At 43.6% G+C, this 21,075-nt stretch overlaps 1 protein-coding gene across 1 annotated transcript in view; it reads right to left on the reverse strand.

The window, feature by feature from the left end:
• The window catches only part of LOC133131555 (sodium/potassium/calcium exchanger 2-like), a gene marked incomplete at its 5' end in the record, with an annotated part of 51,591 nt that extends 30,734 nt beyond the window's left edge, over nucleotides 1-20,857 (reverse strand). Inside the window, 2 exons of the mRNA XM_061246929.1 lie at nucleotides 16,781-16,834; nucleotides 20,021-20,857. Coding sequence (XP_061102913.1) covers nucleotides 16,781-16,834; nucleotides 20,021-20,857 — 891 coding nt within the window. The remainder of the gene's footprint in view (nucleotides 1-16,780; nucleotides 16,835-20,020) is intronic.
• Nucleotides 20,858-21,075: the final 218 nt, after the last annotated feature.

Raw genomic sequence — 21,075 nt, forward strand, 5'->3', positions numbered from 1 at the left:
CACCTTATAATGTCAGATGATCAAGTCGGGGAAATCGGGATTTCAGATAAAGCACAAACTGGGCGAGTTGTGACTTGCTCTTGCCAACATGGTCAAACAGAAACCCTGAGTCCTCCATGAACCATCAGAAAATTTTCTTACAATAATTGGCATTTTGCATTCTTAAGCCCCAGAAATAGCCCAAAATTGCTTGCTATAACTAGCCATTGCTAACCCAGAATGTAAACAGTCCAACAGGAACTTTCACACAGCCACACATAGCCTCGGTGGTGGACAGTGGAGCAGAGCTAATCCAAAAGGCCGGAGCAGAAAAACCAAGCCACGTTGTCTCTGATCGCTGTTCATAAGCGACGGTGTCAAATCGGGACAAATGTCAGAAGCGTGAATCCTTTCTGACTCATTCCCATATCAAAACTACCGTTCACAAGCATCAACATCGGCTGGAAAACAGAAGCACAAAAACAATCATCTAAAGCGGAGACACATCAAAACCCTCTTCATCAGAGCTTTCAGGCTTCATTACAGCCAGAGGAACAGACCTTTTACCCACGCTTATTACTCAGGGCAGCATCCTCAGCTCCCGTCGCTGGAACGTTCCGAGTTGGAAACTAGCAATACGTTCTAGCTATAATCTCTGTATGCATAACATTCGTGACAAGAACCTGATGTAAACTTGCAGTAATGATGCTATGCTATGCATTGCCCCTATTCAAGTAAACATTAAATACATTTCAAAAAATCTTTCAATGTAAAATGTATTCTACCAGCGTAAAATGTATTCTATGACTATCTGTGAAAAATGTACCACATCAGTGAAAAATGGACTCAAAGCTTACAGTATTGAACAGGAACCATTTTGTTGCGCACCTAATAAATCACTGCAGAACCTCAGGGCAGTTGGGCACAGTGCAATACTACTGCTCTGAGAGACCACTGTTAAACACAACGTGTAACTGTATTACACAACAAAATAGCACATAATGAGGAAATAGGCCATTCAGTCCCTCTAGAACATAAGAACACATAATGAAGAAAACCGACCATTCAGCCCAGCTAGAACATAAGAACATAACAGTACATAATGGGAGTATAGCACTTTATCAAGCCTGGACTTGAATGCCCTGTTGTTGTTTTCTGCACGTCTCTACAGGAAGTCAATGCTTCGCTTTTGGATTACAGTTTGGTGCTACAACCTCTGGAATAAGACAATGTAGATTTTGATTTCCTGCTACGTTTCAGGCACCGTGTGTGTGTGTGTGTGTGTGTGTGCTAAAAACAGCTCCCCGTCGTGTCAGAGCACTTTGTTCGTCCCGATGCCTGATCTGCGAGCTGTTATTTGCACTTCTCTGCCTATACGCCCTCCTTCTCCTGGTTGGTTTGAATATTTCCTTAACGTATCTCACAATGACAGCTTCGTAAGACACCGGGGACTAGAGGACCTGCCAGGGAAAATGGGAAATAATAACGGTTCTGTTCGCCGATAATGAAAGTATGACTCACAGCCCCACCGGTTCTCTCTCTCTTCCTCTTTCTCACTCCATCTCTTTCTGTGACACATGGAGAACAGGACATGAGAGAGTGGAGGGACAGGAATGAGGCGTCCGGGCTGTCAGGGGGAGAGACGATGCGCAGTAGCAGGGAAAGGCGCAGTATCTGCTGGAAGGACGGAGTCAGGCTGGCCCCCCCGGCCTGTGTCGCGAATTAAAACTGTCTGCAGCCCACTTCGGTTTTACAATGTGACCCAGATATGCAGCGCCAATGCCCAGAACTCACTGAAATGTGTGTGTGTGATTGTGTGTGTGTGCGTGTGCTTGTGTGTGTGTGCATGTGTGTGCGTGTGTGTGTGCATGTGTGTGTGAACATGTGTGTGTGTGATTGTGTGTGTGTGTGTGTGTGTGTGTGTGCGTATGCGTGTGTGTGTGTGCAAGTGTGTGTGATTGTGTGTGTGTGCGCATGTTTGTGTGTGATTGTGTGTGTGTGCGCATGTTTGTGTGTGATTGTGTGTGTGTGTGCGCATGTTTGTGTGTGATTGTGTGTGTGTGTGTGTGTGCGCATGTTTGTGTGTGTGTGTGTGTGTGTGTGCACATGTTTGTGTGTGATTGTGTGTGTGTGTGTGCGCATGTTTGTTTGTGATTGTGTGTGTGTGTGCGCATGTTTGTGTGTGATTGTGTGTGTGTGCGCATGTTTGTGTGTGATTGTGTGTGTGTGCGCATGTTTGTGTGTGATTGTGTGTGTCTATCGATCTGCAAGCAGTGATTACCGAGCCTTGAGCCCTTTTCCTGTGGTCATTACCTGGCATAGCAGCAGTTCACACCTCCTGCCCTGTTTAAGTGTTGGGCTGTGATTTATAATGGCAGTGCAGACCTAACAGGCCTGATTACAGTGCTGTGAAGATCTCTACATTAACGGGGGCAGGGGCCTTAATTACATACTCCCCCCTCATTAGGGTGTGCAGAAAGGGGCTTATTTTGCGATCGGCCTGATTTCATCTGGCTTTGCTGGAATGCAGGCTGGGAGGAGAGCTGAAATTAATTTTAAACTTTTAAATTAAACTGAACAAGGCTCCTAACCGAGTCCCTACTACTCAGTATGGTTGTTGAGTACACTAAGCTGTGAAGTAGGCAACCTTTTTTCTACAGACATGTAGTGTGCTTAAAATCCCAGGATGACAGACACATTTCCAGAGCTTTGCTAGCTATATGCAGGAGTATACTTTTCAAGGTAACAACCATTTCGATGCATGTTTTCACTGACATTCTTTTAACAACAGCAATCAAAACCTGCCCATCGCTTACTAATACATTTGTATGCAGTATGCAGTAGGCTTAGTAGACATTACCTATTTTGACGACACAGTAGGAGTCTGATTTGGCCTAGTTTACAGAGGGGAGAGAAGTACATGCATCTGTCCCGCAGAATATGTTATTGGAAAGTTATTAAAATTACTGTCTGGGGTTGGGGGCTGGGGAATTAGCAAGTATTACACAGTAAAATGTTCAATTTTAATTAAACTCAAGCAGAGTAAGATTAACGATCGGAGTGAATTGACTACTATATAAGAGATTATTTAGAACAGAACATTTCTACGGAGTATCTTCTTCATGTGATTTTTGAGCATGATAAAACTGAGCCTCGTTGTTAAAGGTAGAAGAGAAGATGAAAGAACAAATCAGAATTATAAATCAGAATTAACCTCATTCTACATCGCAACTGAGAACTTATTATGCGTCACCCTGCTGTGCATAATACAGAGCTATTTTGGGATTCATGGTTACACCAGAGAGGCTCGCTCACGTACGTCTGTCATTGGCCTGCCAACCAACCAATCAGGAATCTGTTCTAATCACCTCCTACTCCAGCCTCAAGCCATAAACTACAGCGTCATTTTCATTTGCTGCTCATCATCATTGCCTCCTCATAATCGTTGACGTTTGTTACTTAAAATGTCATTTGTGCCATGACTTTTCTCCTGCCGGAGATTTCTCTGATCCCAGGTGCAGATAACATTGGGGAAGCATTGGCTCAGGCGGTAAGCGCAATCGTCTGGCATTCGGAGGGTTGCTGGTTTGAATCCACCCTGGGTGTGTCGAAGTGTCACCTGCGAGCTAGACGCCTGACCCATAAATGCTCCTGACGCGCTGGTCGGTCGGTGCCTTTCATGGAAGCCAATTGCCATTGAATGAGAAGCATCAATTGTGCAGCGCTTTTGATGTAGGCGCTATATAAAAGCAGACCATTTACCATAACATGATTTCTGTCTGTGAAATGGCGCCCCTGTGCCTCTTTTTTCCGGTGGCTGATGTCAGACAGAGCTGAAGAGGCTTTTCTGAGAGACCTCCGATAATTCTGACTGAGCCCTGAGATCATTCTGACTGAGCCCTGAGATCATTCTGACTGAGACCTGAGATCATTCTGACTGAGACCTGAGATCATTCTGACTGAGACCTGAGATCAGTCTGACTGAGCCCTGAGATCATTCTGACTGAGCCCTGAGATCATTCTGACTGAGACCTGAGATCATTCTGGTTGAGACCTGAGATCATTCTGACTGAGACCTGAGATTATTCTGACAAAGAATGGCCATCATTCCAACAGAGACACCCCACCTTTCATCTGTCAGTCGCTCCATGAATGAGAACCCAAGGTTACACTTTCCACAACAGCAACAAGCTTTCAAATCCAAAGGCTAGCAGCCCCTCAACTCAAACAGGCAATATTTCTATATATTTATTTAAGTTTTAAAGCACCAGTAATACATTCCCATTGCCCATCTTTAACCCATCTGCTTCCACCGGATTGCTAAGGGTTGAGCCGGAATGGTTTTATTCAACACGTCTCACCACTTTCCACTGAACAAGGGCTTAAAGGGCACCAATGCCAAACTATGCCCTGAGGGCCAACTATTTCCCATAATACATTTGGTTTGGCCTGCTAAATCTTAAAAGGTGTACGTGGTAAAAATATCACTGAAATGCTAAGCAGCTTTAGGCTGATTCAAAGCTATTAAATAAAAAACAAATAAGACATAAATAAAGTAGATTCGAAACCCTCAACGCATCTCACTACATCCATAATCTCAATAATAAAATACTGTCTGTCCTCCTTCCCCTGGTCCCAAACCACTTTAAAATTCTGAGCATACAGTGGGACAAATCACAGACATCATTATATTATTGCAGTAAGTGATGTGGCAAGGACCAGGTGCCATTGTAGGCCTGTGAAACAAATGTGCAATTTTAAACAGAAAATGTAATACTATATCCTATTGGTATTGCTGTTCAAAGCTATTCAATTTGGTTTGCTTTAGTGAAAGAAATATAGAGTGGATGCCTTTTTATCAGTGTTTCTAAAGTGTTTTCCTGTCCTTGAATGAATTCTTACTCCATGGAAACCAACTTGGAGTTTGCTTACATGTAATATGATTAAATAAGCCTTCAGTCATGAAAAAAAATTGCAATGAAAATACTTTTTTTTACCTTTTTCACACAGCACAAAAAAGCTATCCCTATCTCCCTCTCTCTCCTCACTCTCTCCCTCTCTCCCTCTATCCTTCACTCCCCTCTCCTCAATCTCTCCCCTCACCCCACTCTCCCTCCCTCTCTCCCACTCTCCCCTCTCCTCCCCCCTACCTCTCTCCTCTGCTCCTCTCTTTCTCACTCTCTCCCCCTCTCCTCACTCCCCCCCTCCCTCTCTCCTCTGCTCCTCTCTTTCTCACTCTCTCCCCCTCTCCTCACACCCGCCCTCCCTCTCTCCTCTGCTCCTCTCCTACCTGGAGGTATAATGAGAGCTCGGAGCACACAGAGACCTTAGGCCACCCGCTCGTTAATTAGCAGTCCTTCATTTAACAAGCGGCGGATCTAATTAAGGCCACCGCCGGGACCCTCGCCTGCCAGCCCGGCCCCAGGAGTTACGCCTGCTCGGGACAAACACCGTGCATCCTGTACAAAAATGCTCCCAACACCGTGCATCCTGTACGAAACACTCCCAACACCGTGCATCCTGTACGAAATACTCCCAACACCGTGCATCCTGTACAAAAATGCTCCCAACACCGTGCATCCTGTACGAAACGCTCCCAACACCTTGCATCCTGTACAAAAATGCTCCAAACACTGTGCATCCTGTACAAAATACTCCCAACACCGTGCATCCTGTACAAAACGCTCCCAACACCGTGCATCCTGTACAAAAATGCTCCCAACACCATGCATCCTGTACGAAATACTCCCAACACTGTGCATCCTGTACGAAATACTCCCAACACCGTGCATCCTGTACAAAAACGCTCCCAAAACTGTGCATCCTGTACGAAATACTCCCAACACTGTGCATCCTGTACAAAAATGCTCCCAACACCGTGCATCCTGTACGAAACGCTCCCAACACCGTGCATCCTGTACAAAAATGCTCCCAACACTGTGCATCCTGTACGAAATACTCCCAACACCGTGCATCCTGTACAAAACGCTCCCAACACCGTGCATCCTGTACGAAAATGTTCCCAACACCACGCATCCTGTACAAAATTGCTCCCATAAACAGTCCACGATGAAATACTTAACATCCATTCAACCTGTTCTCTTATTTTCAGCTTTACGCTGTAGTCATGAGAAAATATTAGTCATCATAGGTCATAAGAAATAGTCATCTTCACAACCTGAACAAGACCTTAACAGTGTTTTCCCACGATGCACCTCTCGCACAGGCCTCGCTGACTCTACTGTGACCTGGAATAACACACACAGTCCATGCCAAGTTCAGGTCTCACGCCTTAATCTCCCAGACTTGTGCGGAAGAACATCCTGACCAGGAAGGTCCCAGAACCTTCAGTATCCTCAGTAATCCTTCTGAGTACTGAGGATACTGAAGCACACAAACACTTAAAAGCTTTGCCACACTGTAGAATGTCTACTATACTTATTTTATTATGCTGCCTGTGTTTCTATTTTTCATAAATGATGTTGGAAGTCAGTGCTGTGCATGTTACTGTCTTTACCTTACATTTTATTTCTCAGGTTGATTCCTGCATTCGACATACCTGGAAAACTTATTATGACCAGGACAGATGAACTCTGGATTACAAGTCAGAAAGTCACATATCATTTCACAGCTCCGAGTTGCCGAGTAGGAAGAAACTGACCTCATTCAAAATGGCTGAAATGTCAGAATGCAGAATAACATGTAACAACAGTTGGCTCCTAAATAAGTTCCCAACAGCAGCGTATGTTACAATGTAGCTCTGAAGATTTGCTGCATAGAAAAGTGTCAGAGCTAACGAGTTTCTTGCCAGCCATCATACGTCAAACGGTTGCTTGGGGGTGATCACTGGAATGTTCCAAACTCAGAGCTTTGACTTGCCAAGTTCATAAGGAACGCAACTGAAGTTCTATTCGGGTCTGTTCTCACTGAACATGATAGCCGTTTTTAAATGTGCGGATTATATTTCAGTTCATTTTCTCGTTTTGGTTGATGAAGCCTCCATGGAATTTTGGATTGCTTTTCAGAAGACCTCTTGTATCGCTATTGATTAAAAGTAGCCAACAAAAATGAATGTGTAACAAATTCATACGATTTAAAGACCAGATTCATTAACATTTTGAATCTCTCTCAAATTAATCCAAACTTTGGTCTTTTTTCCCTTTAAAGGCGAGCTTTCTCAGACTGGACTGGATTTGATATCTGGAGTGTCTTCCAGACCACGTGGGTGTTCTCCTCAGCTTTGTATTACACGGCTAATCTGGGAAATAACAGGATTTGTCAGGACAGCAGAGGCTTACGGCTACAATCACAGGGAAATGAAAGAGCATCCGCTGATTCTCCGACTCGGCTGTAAAACTTTTCTGTAAGACTCTGTAAGACTTCCTCCGTCTTACTCATTGGAAAAAAAGGACAGAGGGTGTATTTAAACCCTCGGAGTGATAATGCTGTTCTTTTTCATTTGTCAGTGAAGAAAGGCTTGATCCCAGGGCACTTACTCTGTGATATCAATCACTGTAGAGCAGGGAACTCTAACTCAGACATGCTATGAGAGAAAATGACGATTACACAGGAACAATGTTTGGTCACACTTTGCAATAAGGTTCATGGATTGGCATTAACTAATGTAGTTGTTAATCATGAATTAATAATGTACAAATGTAGTAATTATCGATCTTAAGTTAATTACCTTTTCATTAATATTTGTTAACTAGGCTACTAACAAATGTATTAATTACATTCATATTTTTATGTTGTTGTTAACATGAATTAATGATGTGTAAATACATTAACAAAGCAGCACATATTAACTTCTCAATAGCTAATTGATTAATATAACTACATTAGTTAATGCCAATTTATGTAACCTTATTGTGAAGTGTTACCCAATGTTTTCGAGCTGCTTCTTCTTCGGTGCTGTAGCTTTCCATGTGATTCTGAAAACCAAGGCATGTGCGGTTTTCCATAGTAACCAGAAAACAAAAATTGATTAATGATGACGGCATTATAGCACCATGGCAACAAAAAGATTATTGCAGAGAGACAAAAGGTGGCTTTTATAATATTCTAAATACTAATAAGAATAATAAAGGTACAATAGGTAATTTCGGACTCTTAATGGTCAAGAGAGAATTGAAGCAACAAACACGCTCAAACCACAACACTGTTTATCCCTCCGTCTTCTCTGTAAACACACTGACGTTGAAACATCATTGGCTGTGGCAATTAAAACCAATTTTCAACCACTGAGCTTGAATTATTGTACAGCTGTACAATGTTTTGGTACAGAGTGTCACTGTGTCGACTGTATATTTTGAAACCCGAATTTATGGACTATAAACACAGGCAGATGGTGAGTCAACATGTCCGTGAGCCTTTTTCAATGATAGGAAGGGATCTACAATGGTCTTGTGACAATGTTTGAACACAAAAATCGTATCTATTGTGCCTTTAATAATAATATTATTTAGTATAGTATATATAGTTTAGACGCGTGGCCCTTGCTGTAAGGGACTCTGGATGACCTCGAGTCAGCCGTCGGCTCTGCGGCTGGGCTGGGGGGAGAGAGCTGCTGCCAGGGGTTTGAAGTGCAGCTATCGGCTGCATCACACAGATTCTCCTTAATTAGCTGTTCCAGAGCGCAGCTTGATTGCCAGCATGCTGATTCAGAGTGGCAGTCGGGGTGAGGAGGGGAGCTCTGTGTTTCAGACGCCGGCGTTATTTAAATAGCCCGGTCAGGCGGACCCCTCCGCGAGTACAGCGGGGAGCCAATCAGGACAGCGCTAGGGCTACCCAAAATGCTGCGGTGCCGGTAAGCTCTCCACGCTGCGGAAACACACCTCAGAAGTTTGACTAGTTGAGAGAGTTTGAGAGTTTGGATTTTTTTTAAGTGTTGAAGGAGGTGGGTTTGGGGAGTTTGGGTTTGGGGGGTGGGGGGTGGGGGGTGGGGGGGTGAGTGGCTCTGAGAGGTTCTGTCTCCTGGTGTTGATAACATCACAGGGAAAAACATGAAGCGTGGATACAGGGAATCCTTGAACACTGTGTAGGCACAGCGTGACAGTCGAAAAGACGCAGCCATAATAAGGAAGCATGGCTTGAGAGGTTTCGGTCAGAAACGAGGTCTGAACGTCCTGGAGCACCTCCACTGTTAAAGAAAATCGTCTTTCACAGAGGTGGAGGTGCTCTTTAAAACCGCTCTGATTGATCGTGCTTCAACTCCCCCCTTTGTTTCACACTGTCAGACCCACCCCCTGAAGGATTCAGGAAGATTAGCTTACACCCCCGGGAGGAAGGTGTGTGACTGCACTTTAGGGATCACCGTCGACCTTGAACAACCTCTACCAGCAACCCTCCCCCTCCCCTCTCCAAATTAATAACGCCCCCCCCCCCCCCACCACCACCACCTAAGGCCTAATACCTGTACCCCCCAGGGAGTAGACTACCATTCCACATGCACCCACACAAACTGCTAACTGCAAAAAGCGTTCTTTGCCACCAATCTTACATTTACCAGAAGCCCTTCTCCACAGGCAATTACGCAGTCTACAATAATAAAAAATACAATCCATTTAAACAGCCTGATCAATTTAACAGCCTGCTATTCTTTCAAAGCACATTCCCAGACACACACACATAGACACAGGCACAAACACATGCCCACACACACACATCTCTGCACAAACACATGCCCACACACACACACACACACACACACACCCACACACACAAAAACACATGCCCACCCACACCCTGTCTGGGACCCTGAGGTTCAGATGAATTCACACCTTGCACTGAAATAGCTGTCTGCTGGACAAACCTGCTTGTTGAAGGGTTTCATGCCAGCTGTTCAAAATGCATTAGATAGAAATGTGTGCAGAATATCCAAGAAAGAACATTTCAGTCAGGCTAGTGGTAGCTGTCCATGGCTCTGTAATGGAAAGCTTTCAGCACTGTGTGTGTCTGTCTGTGTGTGAGTGTATGTGCACTTTTATACTTTTATTCTGAAATAATGAACCAATTTTAGCTTCTAGAGAAAAATCTAGCAATTTGTTTATTAACATTTCATATGCACATTAAATATTACAGGGTCATATTGAATTCTAAATATTATGCATGCACGATCCAAATTCATTTCCATAATCTCTTAAACAGTAGGAGAATATACAGATTGCCTATGTTGCAATCTGTATATTGCTGCGTGTCGTAATGTGTGCATGTTTGTATTTGCATTCACTTGTGTGTGTGTGCAAGTGTCTCTGTGTGTCTGAGTGTGTCTGTGTTTGCTCCAGACACAATTTGAGACCTTAGAATGGTAATGCTCTAACTGACAGTTTTGTTGTGTAGGAAGTAAAAGCTCAGAACTACTCAGAATGCAAAAAGAACCTTATGACTCCAAGGGCATTGTTTTGTCATTCATATCCTGTTTACCTGTCTGTATCGGCATGCAGTTGTCTGTGTGTGTGTGACTGCATGAGTGTGTGTGAGACTGTGTTTAGTGTGTTTGCTCTAAACACTAAACACCTATGTGTTGTCATCCATATCCTGTTTACCTGTCTGTATCTGCAAGCAGTTGTGTGTGTGTGTGTGTGTGTTTGTGTGAATGCGTCAATGTGTGTGTGTGTGTAAGACTGTGTTTAGTGTGTTTGCTCTAAACACTAAGCACCTACGTGTTGTCATCCATACCCTGTTTACCTGTTGAGTCTGCCTCTCTCTGTCTCAGTGTTATCTGGGCAGAAGGGGCCTTGCCTACGCTGTTGTGCGGTGATGATTAGACTCCTCCACTAACGAACCGGCTGAAGAGCCTTCGTCAAAGCACTGCGGCGTCTGTGCCGAGCCGTCTCCATCCCGCTGGCTGAGTCACAGTGCCCAGACCCGAGCAGAGACGGCCATTATCTCAGAGAGCCCGCGCTAATTAGGCTGTGACCTCAGACCAGAGCGCACAATCAGAGGGTCAGGAATTTAAACAGCCAAAGCAGCTATGAACAGAATTGCAGGATTCAAAGGCAAAACAGGCCTGTATCCTTGAATAAGTCAGGCAAACATGAAGAGGACTGAAATCATGTTCCTAAACGCTGTCTCCCGACATCAGTTTTAAAAATGTACGCTTTACAAGATTTGATTTACTTCAGCATTAGGATGTACATTGCCAATATTCTGGAATATTCCCATTTGAGCAATGACACACTGTAAAGTGTGAGGTCAACTCTGTTATATAGTAAATGTTGCGCTCAGAGAGTAAATCTTATCTCATATAGCACATTTCTTCCCTACTGGATTCTCTGTCATAGTGGAATTAAGAGGAATTAATTGCTCAACATTTTACTCATTTGTAGTTCAGCTCATATTATCACTCGAGTGTAATGGAAAATGTGTTTCTTCAGTAAAAATATTTGAGCTACGCTGTCCTGCTTTGAACTACAGTCAGCAAAGCTCAGTTTAAGGAAAAAGGAAAATGGCATCAGATCTATGGGGAGTGTAGTCTTTTCTAGCGGAAGTGTTGATATGCGATGTGTGACACTGAATTTAAAGTCAGCCGAGTGTAAATTCCAATGACTGGCAAGCTGCCGAACAGACAGGTGGTGTCTCGGGTCCTTCTGCGGGATGAAAGACGGCGATCGGCGGGAATAATGTGCGCGAGTCGGCCCGTGGTTGTACACCGCTTGCTATTCGGTCTCAGCGGAGAGACCCGGCTGCAGTGGCACTGGGGAATGGCAGGAATCACGTACACACTTTCACCATCCAGTGCAGGTGTTAGGGGAAGGGTTTCCTGTTTAACATTGGGGATTGATAGGAAATCGGGATCGGAAAGTCAACAAACAGCGATAATTAAAAAAACAAGCCTGATAATGTGCTTGTCCGAGTCGGAAACGACATGGACCTCCTTCACCCTTTCAGAATAGACAGTGAACAGTGAACGGATGATGAGGTATACCGCAGTCCGTCAAAACTCCCAACTGCTTTCAATTTTTGATGAGTGCAAAATATGGAAAAACACACTGACTATAGCAGCTACCCCTCCACTATGTAGAAAACACATTCGCTCAGGCCATTTCTGACAGATAGGGGGCAGCCTGAAACCTAGTGGCTAAGGTGCTTGACTGGGACCTGGAAGGTTGGTGGATCAGCGCATTGGATTGGCCCCTGCTTAGTCTAATTAACTAATTAAATTAGTCAGCTAGATAACTGTAATGAATAGAAAATCTCTGTGTGGCTGACCCCCTTTACATATGAATGTTGCCTCTGTGTGACTAACACTTGAGTTAAAGTAGGAGGTGGGGAGTTGAGTGGTGTGGTACGTGACTGAAAATCATTCTTTTCTCAGGGGAGGGGCATTTGTGTTCCCTGTTCACATACACACACTCTCACACACACACACACACACACACAAACACACAGGTCCAATGTTTATGGAGGATGGCACTAAAATGAAAGGTGAATAGTGAATAGAGGCAGACCAGATAAGCGGAGAGCACTAGAGCAGAGCCCGCCCTGAAAGCTCACAGCAGCCGTGAGTGCCTCAGTGCGGCGTGCGCTAGCAGCGCGGTGGATGGCGCTAATGAAAGGGACTCGGTAATGAGCCACTTCACAGCCACGCCACACGCAGGTCTGACATCGTCGTGATGGAGCATTCGGGTAGCCAGTGGGCAGGGGGAGATATTCGAGAGCAGCTGAGGCACTTTAAAGCTGAGTTAGAGCAGAGTTAGAGCAGCTTCCGCGATGTGATGTGTACGCGAGTGAAACAGATCTTTGAGCGGCAGGGAGTCTTAACTGAACATTCTAATGCTGATGTAAGAATAACTGCTGGTCACTGAAAGCAGTTCTAGAACACTGACTTAGAATTTTGAAAAAAACATTCCAAAGAACCCACTCTTCAAAGGGATAAGTAGGGCAGTGCAATTTGTGCATCAGATTTCTGACGGACACAAGCTGCCTGTGTGAAATCATTCCTGAGAATGATTTTTCATAAGAAAACAGTCCTTCAAGAGGACAGTGATTACTGTAAAAAACATTTCAGTTTAAATAAATCCATGAATAATAACGATGCGTTTTCTCCCCAGTGCAGATCATTTTCTGCACCAAACGTGGTGATTCCAGTCCTTCTGCCGCTTCATCGTACGTGCCATCGTACGCTTCATCGTACGTGCCATGTGATCTCCACACATAACATGTAGGTTTGCCTGCAATGCTGTTTGCATATACAGTCTCCTCCAAAAGTATTGGAACAGCACGGTCAGTTATTTTGTTTTTGCTACACGCTGAAGATTGAGTTGAAGGTCAAAAGATGTACTTGAGATGACAGATCTGAATTTGAAGCTGAAATTCTGAACTCTTGTGTTCATCGTTTTATCTCAACCCCAGATGTATTCAGTGTATTGCAAAAACAAAAGAATTGGCATTCCTGTTCCAATACTTTTGGAGGGGACTGTATATTTTTTAAGTAATGGGGAAAAAAGGCAATCTCTCCTTGAATCACTTTCTTTTTGCCGGGGTGCCAGGGCCAGTGACAGGCCCTTCAGCTTGTGTAATACGAGCTAACTCTCTCTAAGAAGATTAATGGAAACAGATAACCACATTTAGAACTGCGATCCAGTTCTGAGAGCAAATTCTGATCTCACCCCCATAGGACGTCACAGGCTGACATTTGATTGGCTGCTAATTCATTGCTCAGCTTTGCCATTGATTGGGTAGCAGTGAACCTGCAAATGCCTATGAAATAATGAGCCATCTTGCTTGGCTTTCAAAAATAGCTCCACGCCACTGATTATGTGCAACTGTCAAAGTACTTTCAGCTTAACCGGAATATCCTGGTTGTATTTGGGTGTTTTGGTTTGGTTCTGTCAATTTTATTACCAACTTATTTCAACCTATTGTGGGCACAAACAATGCAATAATTATATTGTAATTATTTATGAAGTGATACAGTATCATGACCATGCATTTCAATTCAATGTGTTCTGATGTATCTCCTTAGCATAAGGGAACATGGTTCATTATGAGTTTAAAATGATAATGAATAGAACTCACTGAAATTATGACATTATGGCTTTATAGTGACCAATCACAAAACATTATCCAAAGTCCTGCATCAAGATTTTTATCACAAAAAAAGCATGTAAACCACCATGGGACTACGTGTATTCACACACAGAGACAAGTCAAATTTAATCAAACCATGTTTAACTGAAAATAACTGATCAGTACTAACATACACCCAATAGGAGAAAAATATGTGTAAGTTCATATGCCTTCCTTGGGCAGAAGGTTCTGGCTGAAGGAAGGTGACACTCTTAAATAGGATGTGTCTCTTAAGGCCGATGGGTACTCAGATACTTTGTAGGCAACACAGTCTCTCGTGTCTGTGCATTTTAATTCAAGATTAATGGTTTTATTCAATAACAGAATAACAGAACACTGTAACAGTCCTGACACCTGCTCTCTCCAGCTGAGACAAGCACCCCCCCATGCACACACACGCACACAGAAAAAAAGTACAGATATACACATGCACGCACAAACACACACACACACACAGACACACATACACAATACCCTCCAACCAAGCAAACACATGCATGCACGCACGCACAAACACACACGCATACAAATAAAAAACAAACACACACATGCACGCACAAACACACACACACACACACACACACACATACACTATACCCCCCAACCAAACACATGCATGCACACAAACACACAGATTAGTCTCTCTCTCTGTGTCTCTCTCTGTCTCTCTCTCTCCCTCTGTCTCTCTCTCCCTCTCTCTCCCACCCTCCCCATAAGGCAGCATCAGCATGAGTCAATGCAAAAGGAATATCGGGCCTAAGACCTCATATTACATCATTGACACCAGCTCTCATGAGTGCTTAATATGGTATTAAACGGGATTATAGCCCTGGAATAATTAAGTGTTCTCACTCTACCTGGGGTCAGACCACAACTGCACTCACATTTACTGCTGCAGCAGTTCCCTGTTCCATAAATACCGTGTGGTACATGGAGAACGCTTTAATCGCTGCAATGCACCGGTTTCATCATCTTTGTTAATTGCCTATTCACCGGATGATGTTGATTGGATCTCATACAGAATCAGTGACACGCGTTGTGGTTGTTATGGTTACGCTAATGGGAATTAGGGCTTTTTCAGTGATTTCCTGAGCCCTGCATGCTGGAGGAAATGTTGGAAGCCTCTCCAGACAGCTTCATAGTACAGTAATATCACACAGTACCTTTGTTCCACCTCAACTGTCGGAGAAGAATTTAACAGTGCACAGCAGAACCATAGATCGTGTGGACGCACTAGATAATCTATGACACTTTCAGTTGCCAGCAGGTTTTGTTTCCATGTTACTGTGCACCCATTGTCATAGTGTAGTACTTAATCACACTCCTTGGTGCTTTTTAAGAAGAAGACCCACATATAATTGAGTCTATCTTCCAGGTCTATTATGATCCCCTAGACTTAGGTCTCCATTCAGTCAAACTGTAGTCAGTCTTTCCCTTATTCTTGAGTAAATAATCTAAGCAAATATTTCAGTTTTTTACTCAAAAACTGTAATGACAACCTCATTGAAACAATGCAGAAGTGAGTCAGCTTAAATGTAAAACTCAAAGCACATAGCTAGGCTAGGAATTGGTCTTTTTCTATGAGATATGAAAGACATCTTATGTTGTTCTGAAGGCTCAAATATTGACGGTCAAAGGGTCTGTGGGCCATAAGTGTGAACAGCATGCCTGAATGCGGGCCAGCACTGTAATTCTCTCTTCTACATAAATCACCGTCACGCATATGTTTCTGAAATTCAGTTCAATTCAATTCAAGTTGCTACCGAAGCAAAAAAAAACATAGCAAGAAAATGCAGGGTTCTTTTTACCTGACAGGAAGACTACAAAGAAAAGAATATGAATACAAGGCTTTGAAAACAAGACGGCAAAGTGAATCGATTGTTACTTTTCCTGTGGAGAATGCTGGCATACAGTACTTAAGCCTTGGAAGATCTCTCACTGTGAATCGACCAAAAACAACTGTTTTTCAACTGTGTTTCTCGACTCAGTGCAATGTTTCATCTGTCATTCTTTCTTTTGCACTCACAACTAGATGAGCAAAGTGAAAACATTAAACAAACAAAAAAAAGGTACACCTCAAGGATTGTTGTAAGCTCTTGATCTACTGTATGTTTCAGGAGTTTTTTGTTACAGTATGAAAGAATATAGTATACATCAACAATACAGTAAAGATCAGTGATTATGGTGATAGGACGGTGGTCAGCGTTTTCTTTTTTTAATTCGGTTTAGTTGCATATTAGGAAACATCCGAAGACATCTGCGATGACCCTCAAAACAGCAAAGAATTATAAGGCTGTTTAACTGTTTGATTTAAGCTACACAAGTCTTCGTAAGGTCACCATCAATTTGCCGGACCAACTTCATATTAAAATTAAGCACTAAAGGTACAATGATGGCACATTTCAGAATCGTATTTCGCATATCTATCAAACACTTTGTATTTCACTGTATTCTCTTCAGTGTTTACACTTGAGTTCATACCTGTACTCCATTTTTTACATTTATAACATTTCAATATTCACTTGTTTTGTTTTGTCATTTTAAATCATACTGCTACAACTGATGTTTTTCAAGTACTGCTTGCTGGGATATCTCCAAACTAACTGTCATTAATTTGATCTCCTTTTAATTGACCAGATCACGTGGGCAGCCATTTTCCCTGTCGGCCATATGAAGAGGCACCCACTTATTGTAAACATTGAACAAAGTAAACACCAAGCTAGTTCACCTGCTCTCCGTACGGTGCGTAACTTGCATTGGATAGCAATGCAGAAGACTCCAACTGTATAAGAGAGAGAGAACACACAAGGTTGGACAATATTTGAAGGAAAAAAGACACCAATTTCACAAACGCTCCAACGTTCACAAACGAGTAACATCAAAGATTTTTTTTGGTTTCGTTTTGCATTTACACACTCCGGCTGCAACATGAAAACGCCTCCTATCTCTGAAGCTCTCGTCAAGTCTTTCAGTTCATTTCTGTTATTTCCGTCTGCATGTATCCATTTAAACAGTTTAAATCATAACTGAAATTGAACTGAAAAAAACAAAAACTATCACCTGTAATTATGTAATAATGTACACTACCATTCAGAAGTTTAAAATATAAAAGTGCTAGTAGTAGTACTAGTACATGGTGAAACCAAAGTGTATAAAAAAAGACCTTTTAATGAAAGCTCTGAGTCTGCGCTTTGACCATCAATTGTTTGATTACAAACAGAGAAAATAAAATATTAAATCAGAAAAAGCTGAAAAAGACAATGGTGACCCCAAACTTTTGAATGGTGGTGTATGTATTAGCAATAGATATTTTCTCATCAATGTTCCTGGCCTTAACACAAACCTACCTGTACTGACTGTAGCCCTTTAAAACGCCATATGAACACTAAATCCAGGCCTGACCATCAAATGCCATACATCAAATGCCACTGCACTGCAGTACATGTGTTGGGTGTATAGCAATTATTTAACTGAAAATACAATTAGTTAGTTAGTATAAATATTTTGAGAAAGGAACTTCTGCTGGTACCTTTTGCTTCCATGACACGGAGGGAGATTGCGATCGTTCCATAAATATGGCGTCACTTCACCATATCATTGTCCCCGATATCCTGGGGTTTCATTGCTCATAGTAGAACATGAATCTGTTCAATTTAACGTCGACCGACACAAGCGTTTGTCTTTTTTGTTTAACTGTCCCCCCCGAAGACTGAGGAATAATATTAAGATCAGAAACTATATTTCTGAAGGCCCTGCAGCTCGCACTCCATTTCATCTTTCTTTAAAAATGTAAAACCGCATTTCACATTCTTTCAGTAATTATTACAGCATATTTAGACTGTATTTTAAAGACAGATGAATTGGCTCCCTTTACAGAGCAGTCATCTTTGAAAGTAAAGGGTTTGTGCCAGAGGATTAAGGTGATAATACTGTGTATTTCTTTCTCTCTCTTAAATTAATGAGTATTTAAAATAGAAACATTTTGACTGTGCGTTGGCTGGTGTTGTTAAGTCGCAAAAACACATCATTTGTACAGTCATCATTAATGCAATTTTCTTTAAACAAAGTAAAATAAAATAAAAAGATTAAAGCACAAATGAAGACATAAATATAATCTTTTTCTTCAGAAAATTATCCAAGAGTCTCATCACAATCACATGAAGTGAACGATGAGGGTCACACCTGATGTCTACAAAGCATTGTGGGACTGGAGCCTTACGGCGACTTCAGATCAGAAAGTAATCCGCTAACAGGATGGTTTCACAACACTTTGTTCCCACTAATGCACCACCACCCAGTTTCTGCAGTCCACAGTCAAAACTCTCAACACCTTTGTTGTAGAAGTAGCCATTTGATGTGCTAGCCATCATTTTGATAAGGAGTCTGCAGCATTTACTCTGTTAAATCTTAATGTTTCTCAATCTCACCATTAGCTGTTCCTGCAGTTTTGGTCTGAACTGGGTTTAATGCGGCAAGGATAGCAATTCAAGCCCGTCAACCACCATAGCCTCTATATCTACTGTAGCATGTAAGCCTCACAAGCATCAAAACTGCAAAGAAAATAAATACTTGTATTATTAATATTGAGTACAGTTAATAACCTAATCAATAGCAGATACCATCAAACTCGCAAGCTAGCCGACAAAAGCCCACATATTTAACTTATCTTGCAAATACTATGTGTATTACTACTAATAATAATTAAGAAGTTTCAGCTAGCAATAAAGCCACAAAGCTCTGCTTAAATACACTTGCTTAAGTTAAAAACATGCTTAAATCCTTTAGGATTGACTGAGTCCAGGGCTCAGTCTGCTAATGCTGCATGCCTCTCCTTGACTGAATGATGAAAACATGCACTGGTTTAAAAAGGTGCTGTATGCACGTATATCGCCTCATCATTCCCCTAGTGCCACATCCATCGGGAGACGGAGACAAGGCTACGATGAGCCTCTTGGGCCTTGCTCCTTAGATTCAGGCATCAGGGAGGAAAAATAGAAACACTAAGCTATCCAATACACCGGCTCCTCTGCTCCTCCAGTCTGGCCACAAGAACACAGATACTGTGTGGATTTAAGATATCATTTTCCATTTTATACACACAAGGAAATCAGCAACGAGGGAGTTTAATTACCATTGTGGTTTGCTAACCTGAGCAGAGCCTTCAGATGAACATGACCGTTCACAGGAAACATTGTTACATGGTTAATCACAGTTTGTGCATTGATTCAGTCTGGTTACTTTAATAACTAAGGAATAATTCATGATTTCGCTAATAGAAATGAGGATGCACCACTGTACCTGAACCAAAAAATGAAATAAGAAAACTCGGGGAGCGACATTAGCTCAGGAGGTATGAGCTGTCACCTGGCAGAAGGAGGGTTGCCGATTCGATCCCGCCCAGGGTGTGTCAAAGTGTCCCTGAGCAAGACACCTAACCCCCAATTGCTCCTGACGAGCTGGTTGGTGCCTTGCATGGTAGCCAATTGCTGTTGGTGTGAGTGTGTGGGAATGAGAAGCATCAATAGTACAGCGCTTTGGATAAAGGCGCTATATAAATTCAGACAACTTACCATATTAGGTTTTTTCTTATCGTGCTGCTTAAATGTTGTGTCTGGTTGTCTAAAATAGGCTCTGAGTCTGTTATACCTTCCCCCAATGCCAGCTATTAGGACTGGCAATGGCAGAGGTCTTCATTGTATGTTAAGTACAATCCCATAGCTTAAGCCACAGCCAAGCTGTGCTTTTACCTTAGCTGACATTAAGGTCAACTGTACTGCCATACAAACGTTCTGGACCATGTGACATGTTTTGGCCACTTAGAACAAGAATCCCAAGAAATAATAATAATCATCATAAAAATAATAACAACAATAATATTTTTTGGACAGTATTCTTATTTAGAGTACATCCCGGTCAAGGCAACAACACACAACAAAACAAAATGGCAGAAGAGGACGGGATGGCTAACCTTGGGCATGGTCTCCAGCTCGTTCACCTGGTTCCTGTTGAAGATGGACTTGATGAAGCTCTCCATGTTGGAGTTGAACTTCATGAAGGTGACGTAGCTGGAGTAGCAGAGCAGCAGGCCCACGCTCTCCCCGTACGTGATCTTGTTGTCCAGGAAGAAGATGATGAGCATCACCAGCCCCACGATGTAGAAGGACACGTCCCGGAAGAGCGGCCACCACGTCAGGTTGAGGATCTGCCGTGAGAAGATGGCGCACATCCCGATGACGAAGAGGATGTTGAAGACGGCCGAGCCCACGATGGTGCCGATGCCCACGTTGCTGTGGGAGATGAAGACCCCGATGAGGGAGGTGAAGAGCTCCGGAGCGGAGCCCCCGGCGGCCATGAAGGTGGCTCCCGCCACGTCGTCGGAGATCTGCAGCTTCTCGGTGATGACGGTGAGCGCGGGGACGAAGAACTCGTCGCAGACGATGGCCAGGGCGATGAACATGTAGAGCATGCCCATCATGTGCACCACCACGGCCCCCCTCCTGCGCTCGGCCAGGGTGAACAGGTCCGGAGGGTAGTCCCCCTGCATCTCGAAAGTCCCGTTGGCGCCGTGCCACTTCATGGCCACCGGGGCGTCGTCCGCCGAGGCGTTGGAGTCGTCCAGCCGATCGGTGGAGAGGAGGGCCCGGTGCGCGGCGGGCCCCGGGCCCGGGCGGGCCTCCCGGGACGGCTGTAGCTCCCCCACCCGGGTCCTGCTCCAGGTCACGGCGCTGAGGGACACGACGGCGCAGGCCGCCAGGAGGCTGAAAAGGAAGCCCAGGACCCTCGCCGGCCTCAGCTTCCTGCGGACGTGCCGCTTCCGGGGAACCCCCCCGCCGCAGCCCTCTTCCGTGGAAGACCCGACCCCAGCCGCCGAGTCAACGGTCGAAGACATGTCCTCTTCTACGGTCAGGCAGAGGTGGAGAGAGAGAAAGAGAGAGAAAGGGACAGAGAGGGAGAGAGGGGGGCAGCGAGCGGGACTCTGAATTTACCACGTGTTAGGCATGGTGGGGTTTCCGTTTTAAAAGG

Source organism: Conger conger, chromosome 6 (assembly GCF_963514075.1).
Source record: "Conger conger chromosome 6, fConCon1.1, whole genome shotgun sequence".
Lineage (NCBI taxonomy): Eukaryota > Metazoa > Chordata > Actinopteri > Anguilliformes > Congridae > Conger > Conger conger.